The sequence below is a fragment of the Netta rufina genome, assembly GCF_964035555.1.
Source record: "Netta rufina genome assembly, chromosome: 3".
Lineage (NCBI taxonomy): Eukaryota > Metazoa > Chordata > Aves > Anseriformes > Anatidae > Netta > Netta rufina.
Window position 1 is genome coordinate 98,572,422 of NC_140125.1, and position 19,070 is coordinate 98,591,491.

General features: G+C 34.6%; 1 protein-coding gene across 1 annotated transcript in view; it reads left to right on the forward strand.

Moving 5' to 3' along the window:
• CSMD1 (CUB and Sushi multiple domains 1) overlaps window positions 1-19,070 on the forward strand; it is a gene marked incomplete at both ends in the record, with an annotated part of 1,174,241 nt that overhangs the window by 923,432 nt on the left and 231,739 nt on the right. Inside the window, 2 exons of the mRNA XM_084285255.1 lie at window positions 2,514-2,683; window positions 10,638-10,794. Coding sequence (XP_084141381.1) covers window positions 2,514-2,683; window positions 10,638-10,794 — 327 coding nt within the window. The remainder of the gene's footprint in view (window positions 1-2,513; window positions 2,684-10,637; window positions 10,795-19,070) is intronic.

The window sequence follows — 19,070 nt, forward strand, 5'->3', positions numbered from 1 at the left end:
TTAGAAGGTGTAGGAGATGCATATTGGATTCCCAGAGGCAGAAAAATGAATTGAATTTTGGTGTCATACATTCTGACTGCATGTGTTAATTACTGTATGATTTTTTTTTTTTTTTAACGGTACCCTCTATTGTAGATATTTTAAAACAAAACAAACAAACAAAAAACCCACATGGAGTTTCCTGTATTGCTCAGTAGAATACTAGGGCCTAAAAGGGGAGAGATGCCTTTTGACTGAGTACCTTTTTCCTGTTGACATGAGCTTCATATTATTCATGGATGCTGTTCAGAGTTTCTAAACCCTCATTTAGTTCTGGATTCCAGTGTGCAGGAATGGTTATAAAAATACTTGGTTGAAGTCCTTAGGGCATAAGGCACTTGACTTTCTTCCCAAAAGTCAATTACAGAAAGAGTTATGTATGCACATGTACACACACACACACACACACACACACACAAATGTGTAAAGATATTTATATATAACCATATGTAGTAGTATCCCATATTTGAGAGATCCTTTACCAAAGAAGTATCATAGTATCTAGTTCATTCGTCAGTCTTCTAATATTCTTTGCAACATTTAAACAATATAAAATGACTTTAGACTGGCCCACAAAGGAACAGTTCAGCTATCTGAGGTTTGGTGGCAGTGGCTAACTTGCAGTGTTCTGCCTATCAAATATACTGCAGCTCATGGTCAAAGTAACGTAAGGAAGAGAACACATAGCTCTACTTTAAAATATAAATTGATCTCTAATTTACATGTTAAATCAAGGATCCTGAGCCAGATCCTTTTTGATTTCCTTCTTCACCTTGCCCAAGGAGATCCCAAATGTAGAGCAGAAAGAAGACTCTGAGTAAGACTGTGACTATTTCCTTCCTAAATTCCTTTCTTCTCTCCTTTAGTCTTTCCTTCCTGCCTTCCCCATTTCATACATTCCTTCCAGTTTCCCTCTCCTTCTCCTTCTGCTTCTTCCTTCCTTTCTTTCTTCAGTTTTATTGAAGGGAAAAAGTACAGAATAATTCACTGTTTTTGGCCTTTTCAAAAGCAAAAGCACATAACTTTGTTAAGGCCTCTGAAATTTAAATGTAGGATTTTTAGATAGTTTATATATAAATATGAAACATGCATTATACCCCGAATGTGTTCCTGATTTATTTTTCTGCTGTATCTTTACTCTGTATTTTCAAAATGATTGTAAGAAAAAAATAATGTATTTTTTTCTAAAAGAAATTTACAATTCTAAAATTGTAAAATCCACACTTCCAAAAATGAATATCTTGAATGTCCTATGAGCCCTAAGAGTCTATTTAAAGTTTACAGGAAAAAAAGAAAAAAAGAAAAAAAAAAATTCTGTAAAATGTGTCTATTGGTTTATGATTATACATTTATTTATTCTTATGTTAATTGTTAGAGTTTGGCACAAACCTGTTATGAATAAAGTCTGAATGATGTTTAGGTCAAAATCTGGATTTTACATAATATATTTTATCCTTAGATTGAACAATGAAGCATAAATATTAGTCAATCCAATCTGCCTTAAAAAAAACAAAACAAAACAACAACAACAACAAAAAAAACATAAATCAATATTAATATATTGACTGGAGGTTTTAGAAGGCATTTTAGGCCATTTTTAAGCATTTTAAATTCTTTTTTTTTTTTTTGAACAGTATATCAATATTATTTTCTATCTCTTTCAGTGTTCATTTACGTGCTGAAATTCACATTGCACATTTGGAATAATTTTATTAGTCTTTATTCAGAATTCAAACTGAGCCCACAGGCTGAAACACACCACTTTTCCTACATATTTCTTTACTTTACTGGGAAGTAATGACAAAAACTTCTACTCCTGAAATTGTCAGTTCTTACTACAGGTGGCTGTGAAAAAGACTCACCTAGTTTTTCCCTGGAAAGGAAGGGAGCTGTCTGCTTGATGCTAACAAATATCAATAACTGTTGGTTTGTTCTACATTTTTTCTTGTTTTGTTTTCATACCTGGTGGAAAAAATGTGACTGCTTTTGATTTATTGCCAGACTGCTTTATCTCAGCAGATTATTGTTGGCTTTTTCTAGTACTTGTAAAAGCTGTGCAAGCGAGTAGGTGAAATCAATGTTACATTTATTTGAAATGTTACAACAATAAATATATTTCAACAGAACCTCTAATTTTTATGGAATCTGGCCAAGCTGTGTTACAGGTTAGCCTGATGGGAAGACCAAGGGATAAAATGGAGGTAAAGGGAACTAGATAAAAGCACCTAAGTGCATATTTACACAGTGAAATGCTGGAAATAACAACTTTGGTAGGGCTTTTAGATGTTTGTCCTATAGATGAAGTCCAACAGAAATGTACTTTTCCTAGATAGTCATAGCAAGTTAGTTAGAGTTTTCATAGAGACTAAATATTACTGAAAATAACCTACATTTTCTTGAAATGGATAATTCACTTTTTTCTTTTTTTTTTTCTTTCTTTTTTTTTTTTTTTTTAATGTGTCTGTCTCCTTTAGCTGAATGTGGAGCAACTGTCTCTGGAAATGAAGGAACATTGTTGTCTCCAAATTTTCCATCTAATTATGACAACAACCATGAATGTATCTATAAAATTGAAACAGAGGCTGGAAAAGGGATCCATCTTAGAGCCAGGAGTTTTCAGCTGCGTGAGGGAGATATTGTTAAGGTAAAAAGAAAATTATTTCACTTTCTGTCATGCTCAACATTCACACTACATGAATTTAATACCAAATATCTTTATCTTCATTTCACTTTCCCACACTGAATGTAAATTCTGTCTGAATATAGGTGACATTAAAAGTTCAATTGTATTTATAGAAATATTAGGCCGTTTACAGTGGATGTAAATGTAAAAAGAAAACCTAAAATGTAAACTTGAATTTTGAAAACTAAAGTGTTGATATCATTTTCTGTTCACAAGAATATTTGTAAGTGAAGCGCTGGGATTGCTTAAAAAAGGACAGTTTTTAATTGCAGATGGTACATTATTGGTACATTTTTATTCTCTTATTTATCTTGCACAGAGTGGGCATTTCTTTCAAATTAATTAATTTTCTCATTGGAATACAAAGATGCCAGGTAATATGGGTTAATATGGGTTATTGTTTTTGCTCTAGGTGTATTTTATTTCTCTAGGTGTCCCTGCCTGAGCAGGGGGTTGGGCCACATGATCTACATAGGTCCCTTCCAACCTCAACCATTCTGTGATTCTGTAATATTGACTAAAGCAGTACTTAAAGTTGGTTTTCTTTCTTTCACTCTTACTCTGTAGCTAATGTTTGAAACAAATATGAACAGATTTTAACATGTACTTCTCTACAGTATGTTCATAATCTTTTTTTTAAATAATGGCTGCTACATTCTTATATGCTCAACACTTCAGATGAATGCCATGTTTTATTCCCATACATTACATTACTCTTTCAAGTTTATGTCTCTAATTTTTCAGTTAATTGATACTTCAAATCACTGAGGACTCTGAATTCAGTTAGCAACTTGCTATCTGGGGATATCACAGCAACCCATTTAGCATGTTAGAAATAATTGTCAGTATTTCTAACCTGATTGTACTATTTTTTATGTGCACTTCCCACAGTAGTTTAAAGATATCCCTATTATAGAGCAATTTTTGTTTTCCATTCTTTTATCTATTATTCCATCAGAAGAGTCTCCTTATGTAAATGTGTGAGAATTTTAAAATCAAAGGAAAAAAAGGGGGCAGGGGAGGGGCTTCTCTTTAAGTACTGGCTTTCCTAATACAAACATTCATATCTTTGTTACTATACTGTTCTTTGTAGCAAGTACAGACTGGATCAAAACATGAATTAAGCAAAACTTAAAGAAAACACCAACAGTATTAGAATGTTGCAGTTAAAAGAAAAACACTTCCTCCATCTTTACCCACAAATCATTGATAATAAAGGTCTTTATGCTTGTGTATGAAACACTGCAAGTTCTATGGTAAAGATCCAGAGGGCAAGACCCATGAGCAGCTGAGCCCCTTTGGTTTGTTCAGCCCAGAGCAGAGCAGGCTGAGGGGAGGCCTCATGGCGGCCTGCAGCTCCCTCACGAGGGGAGCGGAGGGGCAAGCTCTGAGCTTTGCTCTCTGGGGACAGCGACAAGACCTGAGGGAATGGCATGGAGCTGGGACAGGGGAGGGTCAGGCTATCAGGAAAAGATTTGTCACTGAGAGAGTGGCTGGACACTGGGACAGGCTTTCCAGGGTGGTCATGGCATCAAGCATGCTGAGGTTCAAAAAGTGTTTGGAAAATGCTCTTGACATGGTTTGATTTTTAGGTGATCCTAAGTGGAGCTGGGAGTTGCACTTAATCTTTGCGGAGCCCTTCCAACTTAGAATATTCTATGATTCTATGATCTTAGTTTGTAGGTGTCATTTTAGATCAATGAAAATTGAGTAAGTGGGCAAAATATGTGGTCTGTATTGTCCTTTGCTCCCATGTTCCCTGGTTTGGTAGCACAGATCCCACAAAACCATGAATAGATGCGGCAGACACAGAAGAACTTAACTGACCACTGAACTGCTTGGATACTATACTTAAGTCTCTGAGAAGCTTTGTTTATAAACAATTTAAGAGACTACCTGAACCGCAATAAAATTTAAAAAAAAAAAAAAAAAAGATTAGAAAACCCTAAACAAGAATTCAAGAAACCCAATTATTCTTCAGAACTTTTCATGAGTTATGTCAAGCATACTTAGAGCTATTCCCTGGAGATGTAAGAAAGATTTGCTGGAGAGAAAGCTGTTCAGGGCAATCCGTCACATACTTTCTTCTTTTGTAAATCTGTTAGCATATTACTCCTGAGGATCCAAAGCAAGCAACAGCAAAATTATGGTTATGTCTGAACTGCAAGGCCTGTTCTCTCAATACGAAGCAAATAGCACAGCACAATCTCCATCTACACAACTAAACTGTCTTCCCCAATAACCTCTCCATAGCCTGCATTTATATAACTAATGTCTATTTTGTCTCCACTCCCATGCGAGGATGTGCTTGTATATACTTCCATGGGAATCAGTCCTCGATCTATGCAAGCTCCCAAACCTTACCCAGACATTGTCTGGAAGACTGACAATTGGAGCAGGCCAAAGTCTTGACTAAAAATGTGCTGAAGGTTAAATAGAGCATACAACTGAATGTTAATGTTTGGGGGTTCGTCCTTGCTTAGTTTATATTAGTGGCAGCCTGGCTAAGGTATCACTAGCGTTCAGATTATGAAAACTTGTCCATGCAGTTTCTTATTTTTTTAGCTATTCTTTGTAAGACGTCCTTCAAGACTGAAGGAAATGCTTTTGTCATGCATCAGGAGATGATGCTGACTGTTTGATTATCACTAAGAAGAGATATTCTTTGATTATTTAAATTCTGCTAGCTGAAAGCAGAGAACACTCTAGCAACCTAGCAGAGGAAGCCAGCAAGAATTTTGTTTTCCAAAACAATGCCAGTTATCTTAGAAACTTAACCTAGTTGAGTTTATCCAAGTGGTCCATCTAGCTCAGTATTCCTTCTCTGGTAATGGTAATAGAAGGTATTATTTGGGTAAAATAAGGAAGCCTTACCACTTTCTGTGCTCTGTTCCCCTTAGGTTTCCCCAGCATCCACAGCTGTTGGGTTAAGTTAGACCGCATTTTACTGTTTGCTCTGTTCGTTATCTGTTATGGACCTGTTGTCTTTTAATTTTGTTAGCCATTTAGATCAGTTGATAGTACATACCTGTTCTGCGACAATAAATCCTGAAAGTTCACTATGTAAAGAAGTAGTTTCTTTTATTTATTTATTTATTTATTTATTTTCCCAAGGAAATCTGTCTCTTTAATATGGGTGAGGAAAAAGGGAGATACCATATGGACTACAGCACCTCATTTTTCAGCATGGATGAGTTCAGTCTCAGCTAACATGCTATTTTAATTCCCTAAGATGCTTCAGAATTGTATCTTAACTGTGGTTGCTTGTTTTGCTTATAGCACGGTTTAGGCAAATACATACCATCTAGTCTCTTTCCTTTTCTTTTGTGGTTTGTCTGTGAGGTAGATCTTGGCATGTGTGACAGAAATAAATTTTAATGTACTCTGACCAGATCTACAGTCTGAGCAACTGGGAAATTATAACACTCTCCAAATGCTTACCTACCCCAAAGCATTGGCAGAGATGCAGAATTCTTAAGTTTGCTTCCTTTCCTCTGTGTACATAAATATGAGCAAAGTATGGTATAATCACCAGACATTATCTTGTGCTTGCACAGAAGAAAGCCCCAAGACTTTTGCCTTTCAAGCAGCTTGCAAGGGATGCACTGAGTCTTCAGAATATTTATAAACCTTGTGCTGAACCACAGAACATTTTCCCACCTGAATATCTTTCTACTTTTGAAGAAAATAAGTGCTTATATACTATTGCATTTTGCATCCGTGGCACAGTACTGGCAGCTGGGGGGCTGCAGAGCTCTTCTGTGAGGAGAGGCCAGGGCTGCCCCGTGCCGGACACAGCAGGTTCCAGCCAGCTCCAATGGCCCCACCACAGGGCACGGCTGGGCCCAGCAACTGAGGTGGAGGCACCTCTGGGAAACGTATTTGAGAAAAGATAAAAAATGTTGCTCAGCAGTGTGTGAGAAAGAGTAATGAGGGGAAAAAGAAACATCTGAGAAACAAACCTGGCAATGCCAAGGTCAATACTCCACAAATGTCTTACAAAGTATGTAATATCACTATTTGTTTGAGGTAAGAAGGCAAAGAATTCCATGAGGATTTAATAAAAAGATTGGGGAACATATATAGGAAGATGCAGAAAATTGCAGAGTTTAATTATAAGTAATTTATTCTTATTATCAAAAAGAGAAACTGGATTTTAAGAAAATTTTGCCAGCATTTGTTTCTCCTTCAGGTATCTGTTTTTACATTCCACAGCAGATGCATGTACATTAGCGCCATTACTGGGAGATTGTACTTCATGAGTAACAGTGGCACTGTCCTCTCTTCTTGCCAGCATATTTTCAACCTAGCAGCAGAGCAAGCATGTACCTCTCAGCTCCTCACAAATACTTAGGTGAAATGGAGCATCCCTGAATGTCCTGGCTTCATTTATCTTAGTGCACTAAACAATGCCACGATTGTTCTCTACTGCCCCCAAGGCCAAGTTCTACAGTTTGAATACATCCATAACATTAAACTCTCTAATCTTACAAAACAAGGTGGTTCACTTAAACTTCCTCTTGGAAACAGTCCCTGGCCTATGCATCTCCTGGGCTATCACTTTCTCAGAAAAGATTTGTGAGTGTGGTAGTAGGCCTGTATTAAATGAGTGCCAAGGATGTACTAACAATAAATACTGTGTGGACAATCAAGTTGTGCCTGTCTCCTGCTCTGGCACAGAGTTGTGCTCTGTCTCCTACATGCTTTTAAAATGTAAAAACAGCTTCAACTGTGTGTGTTTAGCTAGGTTTGCTTGGCACAAGTATGAACTGAAAAGTCATTTAAATATTGAAGTTAAGTAGTGCATAGGGAATAACATAATTTTCAAAAGTGTTTCTGACATAAGGCTATGTACATGAGGAAGGGGCAAGATAAATGATTCCAAGGAGAGTACTTGCAATGTATTGCAAGGGTAATAACTGTAAGTTATAGGCAAAGCTTCCTATAGCTGTAAAAAAGTTTGAACTTGAACTGGGGGGAAAGAGGTCAGAACTTCTGACTTCTAAAAAAAAATATATATATATATATATATATTTCTAAAAGAAATAGAAACGGAGGCACCATTTTGAGGTGAATAGCTAAGCTGAGTGTCTGGGTCAGCTGAGTATTTTAAAGCTCATTCTTTCTGACTGACACTTCAGATTCCTCATCTTTCTGCTTCAGTGACTACTTGAAACTTTTTAATTCTTTAAAATGGTTTCATTTGGTGATATCTTTATCATTCAATCACCATGAATTTGTTAGAGGCAACACTAAAACCAGGGTATAATTTCATGTCTTTCAGAAGCTATGTGGCCAAATATCTTTGAGTTTCCTCCATGGCACAGAAAGCAGTACTTGGTAATTGTGAGTTATATTTGAAATTGTTTCTCCTACATGAATTAAGCATGTGCCCTATAGTGGCAATGTCTGTACCAGTTGTTAATGTTTTCTGGCTCTGGAGGCAGTCACACATGGTTTATCTCCTCCATACATCAGAACACAGTGGCAGCACACAAGCTGCCTATTGGGAATAGACCTTGGCCCACGCTAATTGCCAAACTGTGACCTAGAACTGTTAGGGAAAATGCAGCCTGGCTTGAAGCAAAACTTTTCCAGGGACAATTCAAACAAGTTATCAGTATGAATGGTTGAGCTGAATTCAATTCTTGTTACTTGTTCAATGATAGTTTCAGTTAGTAGTATAGAGATGTACTGAGTTATGTCTATAATGTTGGCAACAGGAGGACAAGTGTTACCAGTTAAAAATAGTCCCTGTCTTTTCACAGCTGCTTTCACGTGATTCCTCTTATTTTTATTTCATAAAATGGCATTTTCATTTTTATCTGGATTAATATTGAGACAGAATATGATTTAACTTGCTGATCCTCACACATCAAGAGTATCTGTAAAGTCAATGATGTAGAACACCATTGGAGCAGGATGTCTAAGGAACAATTGTAGTTATTCATGGTATTTTTTCGTCTTTTAAAAACAAGTGAAAATCAATTTTATTTTAATTCAGATAGCATTTACTAGTAATTACAATTAAAAGTCCATCATCCCATTGAAACTAGTAAATCTCTGCAACAAAGTAAAATATCTGTGTTTTCTGCATAGTAAATGATGTGATTTTTTTATTATTTTATTTTATACAATAATTATTTTATAAAATAGATTTCCAGCTCTGATAAATAAAGTGCAATCAATCAGTGAGATAGATCTATAGTTATGGCCCAGGACAGTGGGACAGTGGTAGGAGTTTGAAGGCTTTTTTTTTTTTTGATATTGCTAGCACAGCTTGAAGTCATTTCTGCTAAGAGATGTATGCTAAGTATGTGTTAATTACAATTGATTGTGACTTGCAATAACTCATCTATTTGTCCTGGTATAAGACAATCTTTGCCTTAGTAATAAGGACAACATGTACTGTTCTAACAATGGCTAGTGCAATTTATTATTGTTCAGAAGCTTCTTTGAAGGAAGGTTGTTATTTATGTCTGTGTATATTAATGAAACAAAATTTGTGCTTTCATATTAAAAAAATCTTTATGCATGTTGTTTTTATTATTTTATTTTGTTAATTGCAGCAATTGATTTGAATGAGGCTTCTTTTAAGACATCAACATGTTGATGACATTTTCTACATATTTTCTACACTGGGAAGATAGCTCTGCTTCTAACAGTTGGTTATCATCCATAAATGTAGTTGCAATTGTTTGTCATCTCTAAAGATGGGTTTCTAAATTTTGTTTTTACATCTAGCTGAACATTAAAATAGGAAGAAGTTTCTGTGACTTGAATGCAGGAATTTAGATTGTTAAGTGGGTCACTGACTTCTGTTTGGAATAAAGATAAATCCTTATTGTATAACACAAGGTCTGAGAATGAAGAGATGAAGATCCAGAGCTTAGATGTTTACTGTAATTGAAGCTTAAATATCTAGTCATTGTAGGACATTTGTGGTCAGAGTAAATTATCTTTCACTTCACATTAGAAACCAACTGTTCAGATTCATTACTTCTGCAGAAGAATCCACGAATGTTACATGCCTTGAAGGGTGAAACAGTTCGTATTTGTCTATTTTTCCATAAGGAAGTATAGGTGATTTAATTAAATTAAAGAAGAAATCAGGTTTTTAAATTCATCTGGGGACAAAAAACTACAGAGGACTATTTTGGGACTTCATGTCTTTTAAGGTTTTCCAATAAGCAAAAGTAATTTTCCATTCCCTAATCAATACCAGCTCTTCGTTCTTGTCTTGTATTGGTGAACAATCAAAATGACAGGGGGTAATTTGTTATTTTTGTCCTCTATTGACATTTTTAGATAAAGTAACGTAGTAAATAAGAACATCTCTGCACTTAGTTTGGAAAGAGACTCACATATTTCTTTGAAAACTTATCTTTCTTTGTTAAAACCTACAGTAAAACAAAAAATGTTGCAGGCTCATAGTTTGAAATAAAAAGTGATATATTATTGACTTTAATACTTCAGTTCTGCTTTTTGATATCTCCAGGAAGGAAAGAACAAAGTGGAATGGGGTTTGCCTCTTTCAGCATTACTTCAATAGTGATTTTAGAAATTATACTTCTATTAACCTTTGTGAGTTATCATGAAAAATAATGTGAGGATATGAAACCTCGGAAGACAGAGTTGCATATAAATACTAATTTCCTTCAAGAAGAACTAACAAAACTGAAAAAGAGAAAAAAAAAAAAAAAAAAAAAAGAAACACTGTAAGGGTGACAATATTCTGTATTTCACTGAATTTCATAACGAAGAAATGTATTTGCTAACACAATATATACACCGCAAGATTTTTCCAATGCATAGCTAACTTTGGAATTGTTGTATAAAGTTTTTCAGATATTTAGATTAAAATATTTAGGTATCCAGTTTCATACTATTCATACTATTATTTCGTTTCTACAAGGTGTATGATGGAAAAGACAGTTCCTCCCGCTCATTGGGAGCCTTCACCAAAAATGACATGATGGGAGTTATCCTAAACAGCACCTCTAACCATCTGTGGATAGAGTTTAATACCAATGGATCTGACACTGACCAAGGATTTCAGCTCACTTATACAAGTAAGTAGCTTACAATTAAGTATGCCTGGGTTCTTAACCTCGTAATGTCCTGACTGGTTGTGAGGACCAGAGTGAAGTTTGCACAAGTCATACACTCAGCCCACAGACTGAGGGTAATTTATTAAAGCTGGCAGAACAGTGAATTTTTAGAGGATAACTAGCTTGTTTCCAATACATATAAATAGATGTTTAGTTGAGACTTCAAGGAATCTCCAAGTAACCCTTGCCTTCAATTTATTGCCTTTTACATCATCTTCTGTACTGCAGAGCAGAGAATCACTTTGTACTTCAAATTTGTTACAGTATTAGAAGGAGCTATGGCACAGAAATGGAATCATAGCTCTTTTTCATACATGTGTTGGCTTCCTTTTGGATTGGAGTCAGCTGTAAAATAAGCAGAAATCACTTTGTCTTCTGTTTTTCTGCTCTGCCTGATAAATTTGATAGTATCATACTATCCTTCATGTGGTTTTTGTTTGTATGTTTGTTTTAATCTAGAAAGTATTTTTCTTTCATTTTATGTTTCAGAATCCAGAAGGAACCACTAGGCATATCTACTCTGATCTGTCTATACAGACTGTAGAATCTTTCCAAGGGTTAAGCCATTTGCTTTAAAAACAATATTTTAAGGGTTCTGATTTCAAGGGAGATGAATGAGTTTCTTTCAAATCCTGCTACAGTTTCATGTACCATTTAGAAATAGCACTTTATTTGAAGATAGAATTTTGCTTAATTTCTGCATCCAGTAGCTAGATTTTGTTATGCCTCAGTTTAGTATTCTAACTCTTACTGTCATGTACCATTTTTTTCTATGTATGTTAATATATACTTCATGTCTTTGAGCTTTTTTTCCCATGCCTGTTTGATTAATTTTGAATCTCTTCTTTTCTGTTCTATCAAATGTTTTCATACATCTGCAAGTGCATAGACAGAATTTGATACAGTCTTCTAACAGTAATCTTAACAAAACTGCATACACAGGGAAGATCTTAATGAGATATATCTTTCTCCTTTTCCTTTTCTCCCTTTTGTTTTTCCTCATTTATGCTCATTTTGCTGCAGTTCATGTTGAAATGTTTACTGTAATGAGTTTTGCCTGTTCTAACACGAGACGATCCCCATTTGTAAATACAATGTAATTACCTACTTTTCACATGTATTTTCAGGAAGTCAAATTCAAGACAACACATTGGTGAGGTAGTGACCATCTAACCATCTGATTACATTGACTGTAAAAACAACCCATATTCAGTGTTACTTCCAAACACTGTAGTGTGGTGCTTTTCACCATCATAAGATTCATAAGATTTATTATTTTGGGGTTCTTTGAAAATTGGTTGCAGTGCTGACTCCCATTTTGGAAAGATTCCACTCCAAGCAATATTTTGAAGATTATAACAGAAAGTTATATTCATTATTGGATGGGATTCTATTTATTTATTTATTTATTTATTTAATCTTTTGGTGTAGTTCCAATGCAGTTTCTAAACAAACATTAGTTTTGTGTTTGGACATCAAACAAAATGATAATTATCTGTTTGAATTAATCAAATTATAGATTATATCTGGAGTTAACTTCCCGGAGAGATTATTTTGCAGTTTATTCCATCGCTTAACAGATAGGAATATGCCAGATACTTTATGATTACTAAACAAAGAAAACAAATAAAGGACTATTAAAATGTGGAATTACTGAAGGAAATAAGGGATATATATTCTGGTGAATAACAAATACTGTAAGGCTGAAGAGTGTTAGGAAAAGTGATGGTGTAACAAATCTAGTAGTAAATCAATTCTGGTCATTGTCTATATGGTTGCTTAGTTCTGGCTGCCTGGAGGGGCTATATCAGCTACCTTTAATTGTTTGCCTTTATAGTGCTTTTCTTCTCATGAATACTATTGAAAGTGATATTAGTGCAGCTGTGAAGTTTGGGTTTTAGAACAATTGCAACGTGTTATTAAAGAGACTTATTAAAAGGTTACTATTGTAGTTCTGCACAGTACTATCTTTTTTAACATTCTGAATTCTGTGGATGATACTAAATGTATAGATAAGACAGTAGAAAAAGCTAATGATCCATGAGAACAGAAATGTGCATAGAGAAATCTTCATTTCTGTTTTCAGAATCTCATTACTGAAATAATAAAACAGAATTTTATAAATCCAGAGTCTGAGTGGCTTGTATAAAATTGTAGAAATTAGAATATAAGATACTAAAAGAAAATCTATGAAGGATTCAATTTCTAATGAAATGTGCAATATATGTATAGATAAGATTGCTTCAAGCTAGAAACAATACTGAATGGAAACAAAATTATTGTAATTTCATTCTGTGATCCATAACTACAAGAAGATTTCAAGGAAATAGATTTAGCACAGTGGGCAGAGAGAATTTTTTTACTGGACTGGATGATGAAGCAATCTGTAATCTTTCTGAACTGTTTGGAGAAGATGTGAAATATTTTGACTGAGGAATAAAGTAATAGTAATTGTGTTTAAGGAAATTCTGATTCAAAAAGACTGAGACAGTTACGTTTTGTTAATAGTTTAGCCTGAGATTGGTAGGAAAAGGCCATATTTCCGTGAGAGTCAATGAAACTGTAATTTGCACAATAACTGAATCTGAGTCTACCAGAGGAACAAAAGGAACAAAGAAGAAAATTTGTCTATTTCCTGTAAGACAAGTCAGTATAAAGCTGCTTCCTTAAAATTAGGGTGGAAGTAGGTTGTAATGAATAATAGAGACTGTTTTCATTGTTCAGTACAACAGCTACACTGGTGTCAGAGGGAATGACTCTGGTGAATGCTCATATCTCAGTGCTGAAGAAATTATAACAAAAGCTTTATGAGACTGAAGTGTTGTTGTTGTTTTGTTTTGTTTTGTTTTTTCCTTAAGTTAATGTCAGGTTTCAATAGATTATTTTGGTTTACATGTCTTATATACCAAAGACATGGAAATAAGACTGTCTTCTAATAAAAGCCATCATTTTAGTCTTAAAAATGTAGCCAAAGTTGTACAAATTTTCCTTTATTTTGTTTCTTACTCCTTTTAAACAGAGTTTGCACAAATAGCTAAGTTCTTTGTCTCCCTTTAGATATTTTTCTTTTTAACCATCAGGGGAAGTCTGTGAAAAATCCAAGGAACAAAAAAAAGGGCTTTTAAGATGGTTTTAAATCTCTAAGACATCAATAGAAATCTGTGTGTAAAAAATTATAAAATTTTATAAAAGTTTATACATAATGTTGTAGCCACAACCAACTTTTGTGACTGCTAATTGTTTGGATGACAACATGTCAATTCTTCTTTCATAATTCCAGATTTATACTTTGGGAGGTATAGGAGGTATACTTTGGGAGGTATACTTTTACTCTCTGACACTCTGAGTACTGTATAATGCTGACTACTCTGTGCTTTGTTTGGAGTTTTACAGTTCACAATGGTCACTCTTAACCCTTGAGAAGATAACTTGTACAGTAATTTCACTTGTGTCATATTTGATGCACCTTAATGTATATACCAAAATTGCTTTCACAATTTCTTTTAAAGACATTGCTGTTTTATTTACGTATCCAAAATTCCTAGCAAATAGGTAAAGCACGTCAGACAATCCCTGCATCTCAAAACAAAGATTGCAGTGAAAAAGACTGTTTCCTGTCCAAATCCCTGTCTATCAATTTATCAGTAAAACATTTTTCTGTGTTTTCCCACAAAGTTGAGAAGTAAAGACTGTCTTCACAGTACTGGCTAGAACTCTCAAAACTAATTTCTTATGGTGCTTGAAGATAGGTGTTTGTTTTCATGTTATCATCCACCCATGTCCTCAGGAAGTATCCCTGAGCTGTGATGTGTAAGGAACATTACCACTATGTAGAAGTGGTATTTGGACTCTCCGGAGACCTGAGGGTTTTTACTAAGTTCTGTGGGTTGGCAGTTGCCTGTCTGAGATAACATGAAGTTGCTGTCTGTTCTTATCCATACATCTACTCTAAGGAGCAGCTTATCTACCTCTCTATGGCAATTTCATGGTTCCTCAGTCCTGTGCAGAATATAATAGAAGGAAAAGCTTCACTTATCTGCAAAGTAAGCCTTGGAGTCCACTGAGCTGAGCCAGTGGAAGGGTCCATCTGGCCCAGGAATACTGACATATTATCTTTAGGAACATGCCTGGCTGCACTGGGTCACTCAGCAGTATGATCTACCTCACAGCAGACTTCTGCATGCATAAAATACATGCAGAACTAGTTACAAATTTTATAGTAAAGTCTGACCATGTATACCATTCAGAGATTTGTGGTATACTCTGTAGCTAGATTTTAACGTTCTGAAGGTCTTTCACTTTTCTGTTCCCCATTCCCTTGTTTGGATTAAAAATGAAGTTCTGTGTTAATTCCTGAACATTTGGCAGGAGGATTTGTATCCTTCTGAAGAGTTCAAATTAGATGTTTTCCTGCAATTCATTGCTACAGTGGAAATGAGGGCTAGATAAATTCTCAGCTGGGATTTGTCTTCAGAGGAAAACATTTGGAGTGGATGCTATGTACACCCAGATCTTAACTTAATGGTGCTTTCTATCAGTTTTGAATTCATGACCATTTCTCTCACCAAAAAAAGAATTCTGGGTGGATATCATGTCAGCCAAAAGAGTGTGCAAAATTCAAGCCCTTAAACTGTGCTCAATTCCATGGGATTTGCATCAGTTTACATGTAGTTTCCCTGAAGGAAAACAGACTTAGGATTGTGCATGGATAGATTTTTATTTTTTCAATGAATTTTTAATATTTTATTTGCATTTATAATCCTCTATTTTTAATGTGTATCCTTAACTTTATTACAGTATTCCTTTAATTTGTCTGAAGATAGACTTTTCAGATTGAAAAGTGAAATTGTGGAATATCTGTCTCACATGATGCACTGGTTTTGCACTCATATAATTCTGTTGCTGGTAAAAGCTTCATTCTTATTTTCAGTTTAAATTCTACATTATAAATGTTAGCTATTTCTTTATCTTTCAAGGGACAGTGAAAGTTGGAACATGGAAGGTGAGTCTGAATTAGCATAATCTAAATTTATATAAATGTTTTAAATCTGGAAATTAATTTAACAGAATCCTCAACTGAAATTTAATTCAGTTCATTTCCTATTCTACAGTAATTGAAAATGTTAAAAGACTGTCAGTGAAAACAATGTTCTGAAACTGCAAACTCAGTCAATTATCCTTGCATGCAAACAGGCTCAGATTCAGAAATCTAGTGGCTTTGCCTCAGGCTGTATTGTGTCTGCTGAGCAGAACAATCCAGTAATGAAAAGAGGCTCTTTAGTTTCCTTTCAGTAACTAATCGGTGTATAAAATCTCTTCCAAAAAGAATTCATGCACTGCACTAAAAACATAAGATAAAATTAAATGAAACAAACAAAAGCTAAAAAATACCTAACTGAACATACCTCAGCCTATGCATATATTTCAGAAGTAATTTCAAGAAGCACAGTCATGTGACTAACCCCACAAAAAACCTATTTGAAAAGAAAGTTAAAGTTGCATAATCAAGACCAAAAAAAAAAAAAAGATAAATTCTAAAAGAAAGGTTCAATTTCAACTGTAATTTACTCTTGCAATTGAACTATGATAGCCTGTTTAATAACATGAATGTTTATGTTGTCATTATTTAATTATTTATTTATTTATTCTTCCTGAAGGGCCTTTTGCTTTCAGTTCATTCAATACTGACATAAACCAGCCACATTCTCAAAGCCATGTTTTTCCTGTGCACTGAATAATGCATCCATTCATATGAACATGATAAAGAAGCATTTTTAAAAAAATTGTACTCCGTGAAAATCCAAAGCTTTCACAAGATGAGCATGAATTTGCATTCGTTCAGTTTCAAAGCATACAACAAAATTCTGAAATAATCATTCAAGATTTTCAGTACAGATTTATTTTCTAGGGTTTTCTATTGTGGTGAATTTCAAAGCATTATTGTCTTTACTTTTGTTTTGTTTCTTCAGTGCAGAATGAAACTCATTTTTCAGTTTCTTAACCTGTTCACCAGCTACTTACTCTCCTACATGGTTCTATCTCATAGAACAGGTAAAGTATCCAATTGTATGATCTGAGAGCAGTTTGATACAATTAATATATAAGAAATTGCTGTATAAAAACAAAGGGTTAACATGGTTATTACCTACCCGTTCCTGTGTACACATGTAGTATATGGAGAGATATATAGTGAGTGGCTTGTTCCCATGCTGTGTTTTTGCCTGCAACCAAAGTTCCAAGAACCCCAAATTAAAGAAGGAAGAAAATAAAAAGAAACAAACAACAACAACAAAACATATGAACTTAGAATACGTTGGTCTTATAATAGTCCTTATTATTAAGGTCATAAGGTCATTTACCACTTTTCACCACAAGATGTTTTGATCATCTATGAGACTTCTGAAATTAAACAAAACAGGTATCAAATAATTTAGCATTTATGTTTTTATTTGGTTTTGTCTGTGTCAGGAAATAAGAGAAATATTTTGTTTAGTGAATTTAAGCATTGTGTTAACGTTTTATCTGAAGAGTTATATTATCCCATGCTTTGGAGATTAAAATGCTGGTATGTTGACATTTGTTCTGCAGTTTGCCTTTTTTCAATCTCAGGAAAATCTCCTTGAATTTGTGAAGATATAATTTTTAGACAGGTGGATATTAGCTGAGTAAGCACAACTAATGAGCATTCCAAAATATTTTTCTTTAATTAGCACCTGTGGACTTTAATTAGCAGTCCTGGACTGGCTTGGAGATAGTTTGTCTATCTGTACTAGATTTGACTGGGCTGGAATCTTTTTGTAGTAGTAGTAGCCCACATGGTGCTGCTGTGTGGTAGATTTTTGTCTAGAACAGTGCTAATAATATGAGTGTTTTGTCTGTTACTGAACAATGCTTGCACGTCATCAAAACCTTCTCAGCAAGTAGGCTGGGGTGGACAAGGTGGCACAGCCAGGGCAGCTGGCATGAATCTTCCCTTGCCTTGCCTTGCCTTGCCTTCCATTGACGGTGAGGAAGAGAGCATGACAAGCTGCCCAAGAAACATGGCAAGCTTATGAAGCAAGAAACTGTGGCTGATGGTAAGAAGAAAGTTGGAAAGCAATGGGGAACGGGAGACATAACAAGTAGAACAGGACTGATACTGTGATAGGAGTACAGGCAGGATAGTCCATGATTATTAAAGTGGGTTCTCCAAAAAACTTGATGTAAAAGCCAATTTTGAATTAAAATATGTGTATTGTAAATATACATGCACAACATGAATAACCTATTAAAAAAAAATAAAGAAAAAGCTTTCTGAACATCTCAAAAGAAAAGCATTCTATTTCGTACCCAACAGTTATGTGTTATCATCATTAAATCACTGTATTACCCTTCTGTGCATAGAATTAGAATGAAGAAGGTTACTGTTTCTCATTTTCAATTAAGGAAAAAAAAGAGACTTTGTAAGAGGTATTAGAATATGTAAAAAATAGAATTTGATAAAGGTTGTTTGGGTTTGTTTTGATAATTGCCAGTTGTAACCCTTTGAAGGACTCCTCACTTTTCTTTGTATGGGCCAGATTCTCATCTGATGTAAAACCACTAAGTTTTCCTGCTGTAATTCACATCTATTATCAATAAAGGAGCCACTTTTTAAAATCTTGTTGTGCTTTGAAGATGAAAAAAAAAAGAGATGGTTCAGCAGAGATCACCATAGAAGTCCATATGCATGTGTTGTTTTACATTTATATTCAAATCATATCTTTAGGATATGAAAGTAAGATTTGTGGTAATGTGGTAGGCTTCTAAAGAATATTTGGTTTTGGTCTGCTGATGTATGCATTCTAGCTTTAGCATGCGATTGAAATTTGCTAGCAGGTTTCAACTAAATTCACAATCTCAGAAGTGCTGGCCTAAAGATTATATTACTTTAATATTACAAAGGTGATCATATTTGAAGCATTATTTCTGAGAGCTTAATGGGAACATACATTTTCAATGAATACTTCAGTGAAGTGTCTTGAAGGACAGAACTTTTTTTTTACCTTCTTTAAACCTTCAAACTGATTTTTTTCTCTTTTTTTTTTTTTTTTTCCTAATCTATTTCTATGAAGCCATTACACATAGACTTTGCCATTATATATGTGTGCACTTGGATTTACTGTTTTTAGCTGGGATTTGTTCCAAAAGTTTTCACTTTTCCTCTGTTTTTCATAGAAGGACTGTTGGCTTGTAATGTTGAATGCCCTTCAGCATCA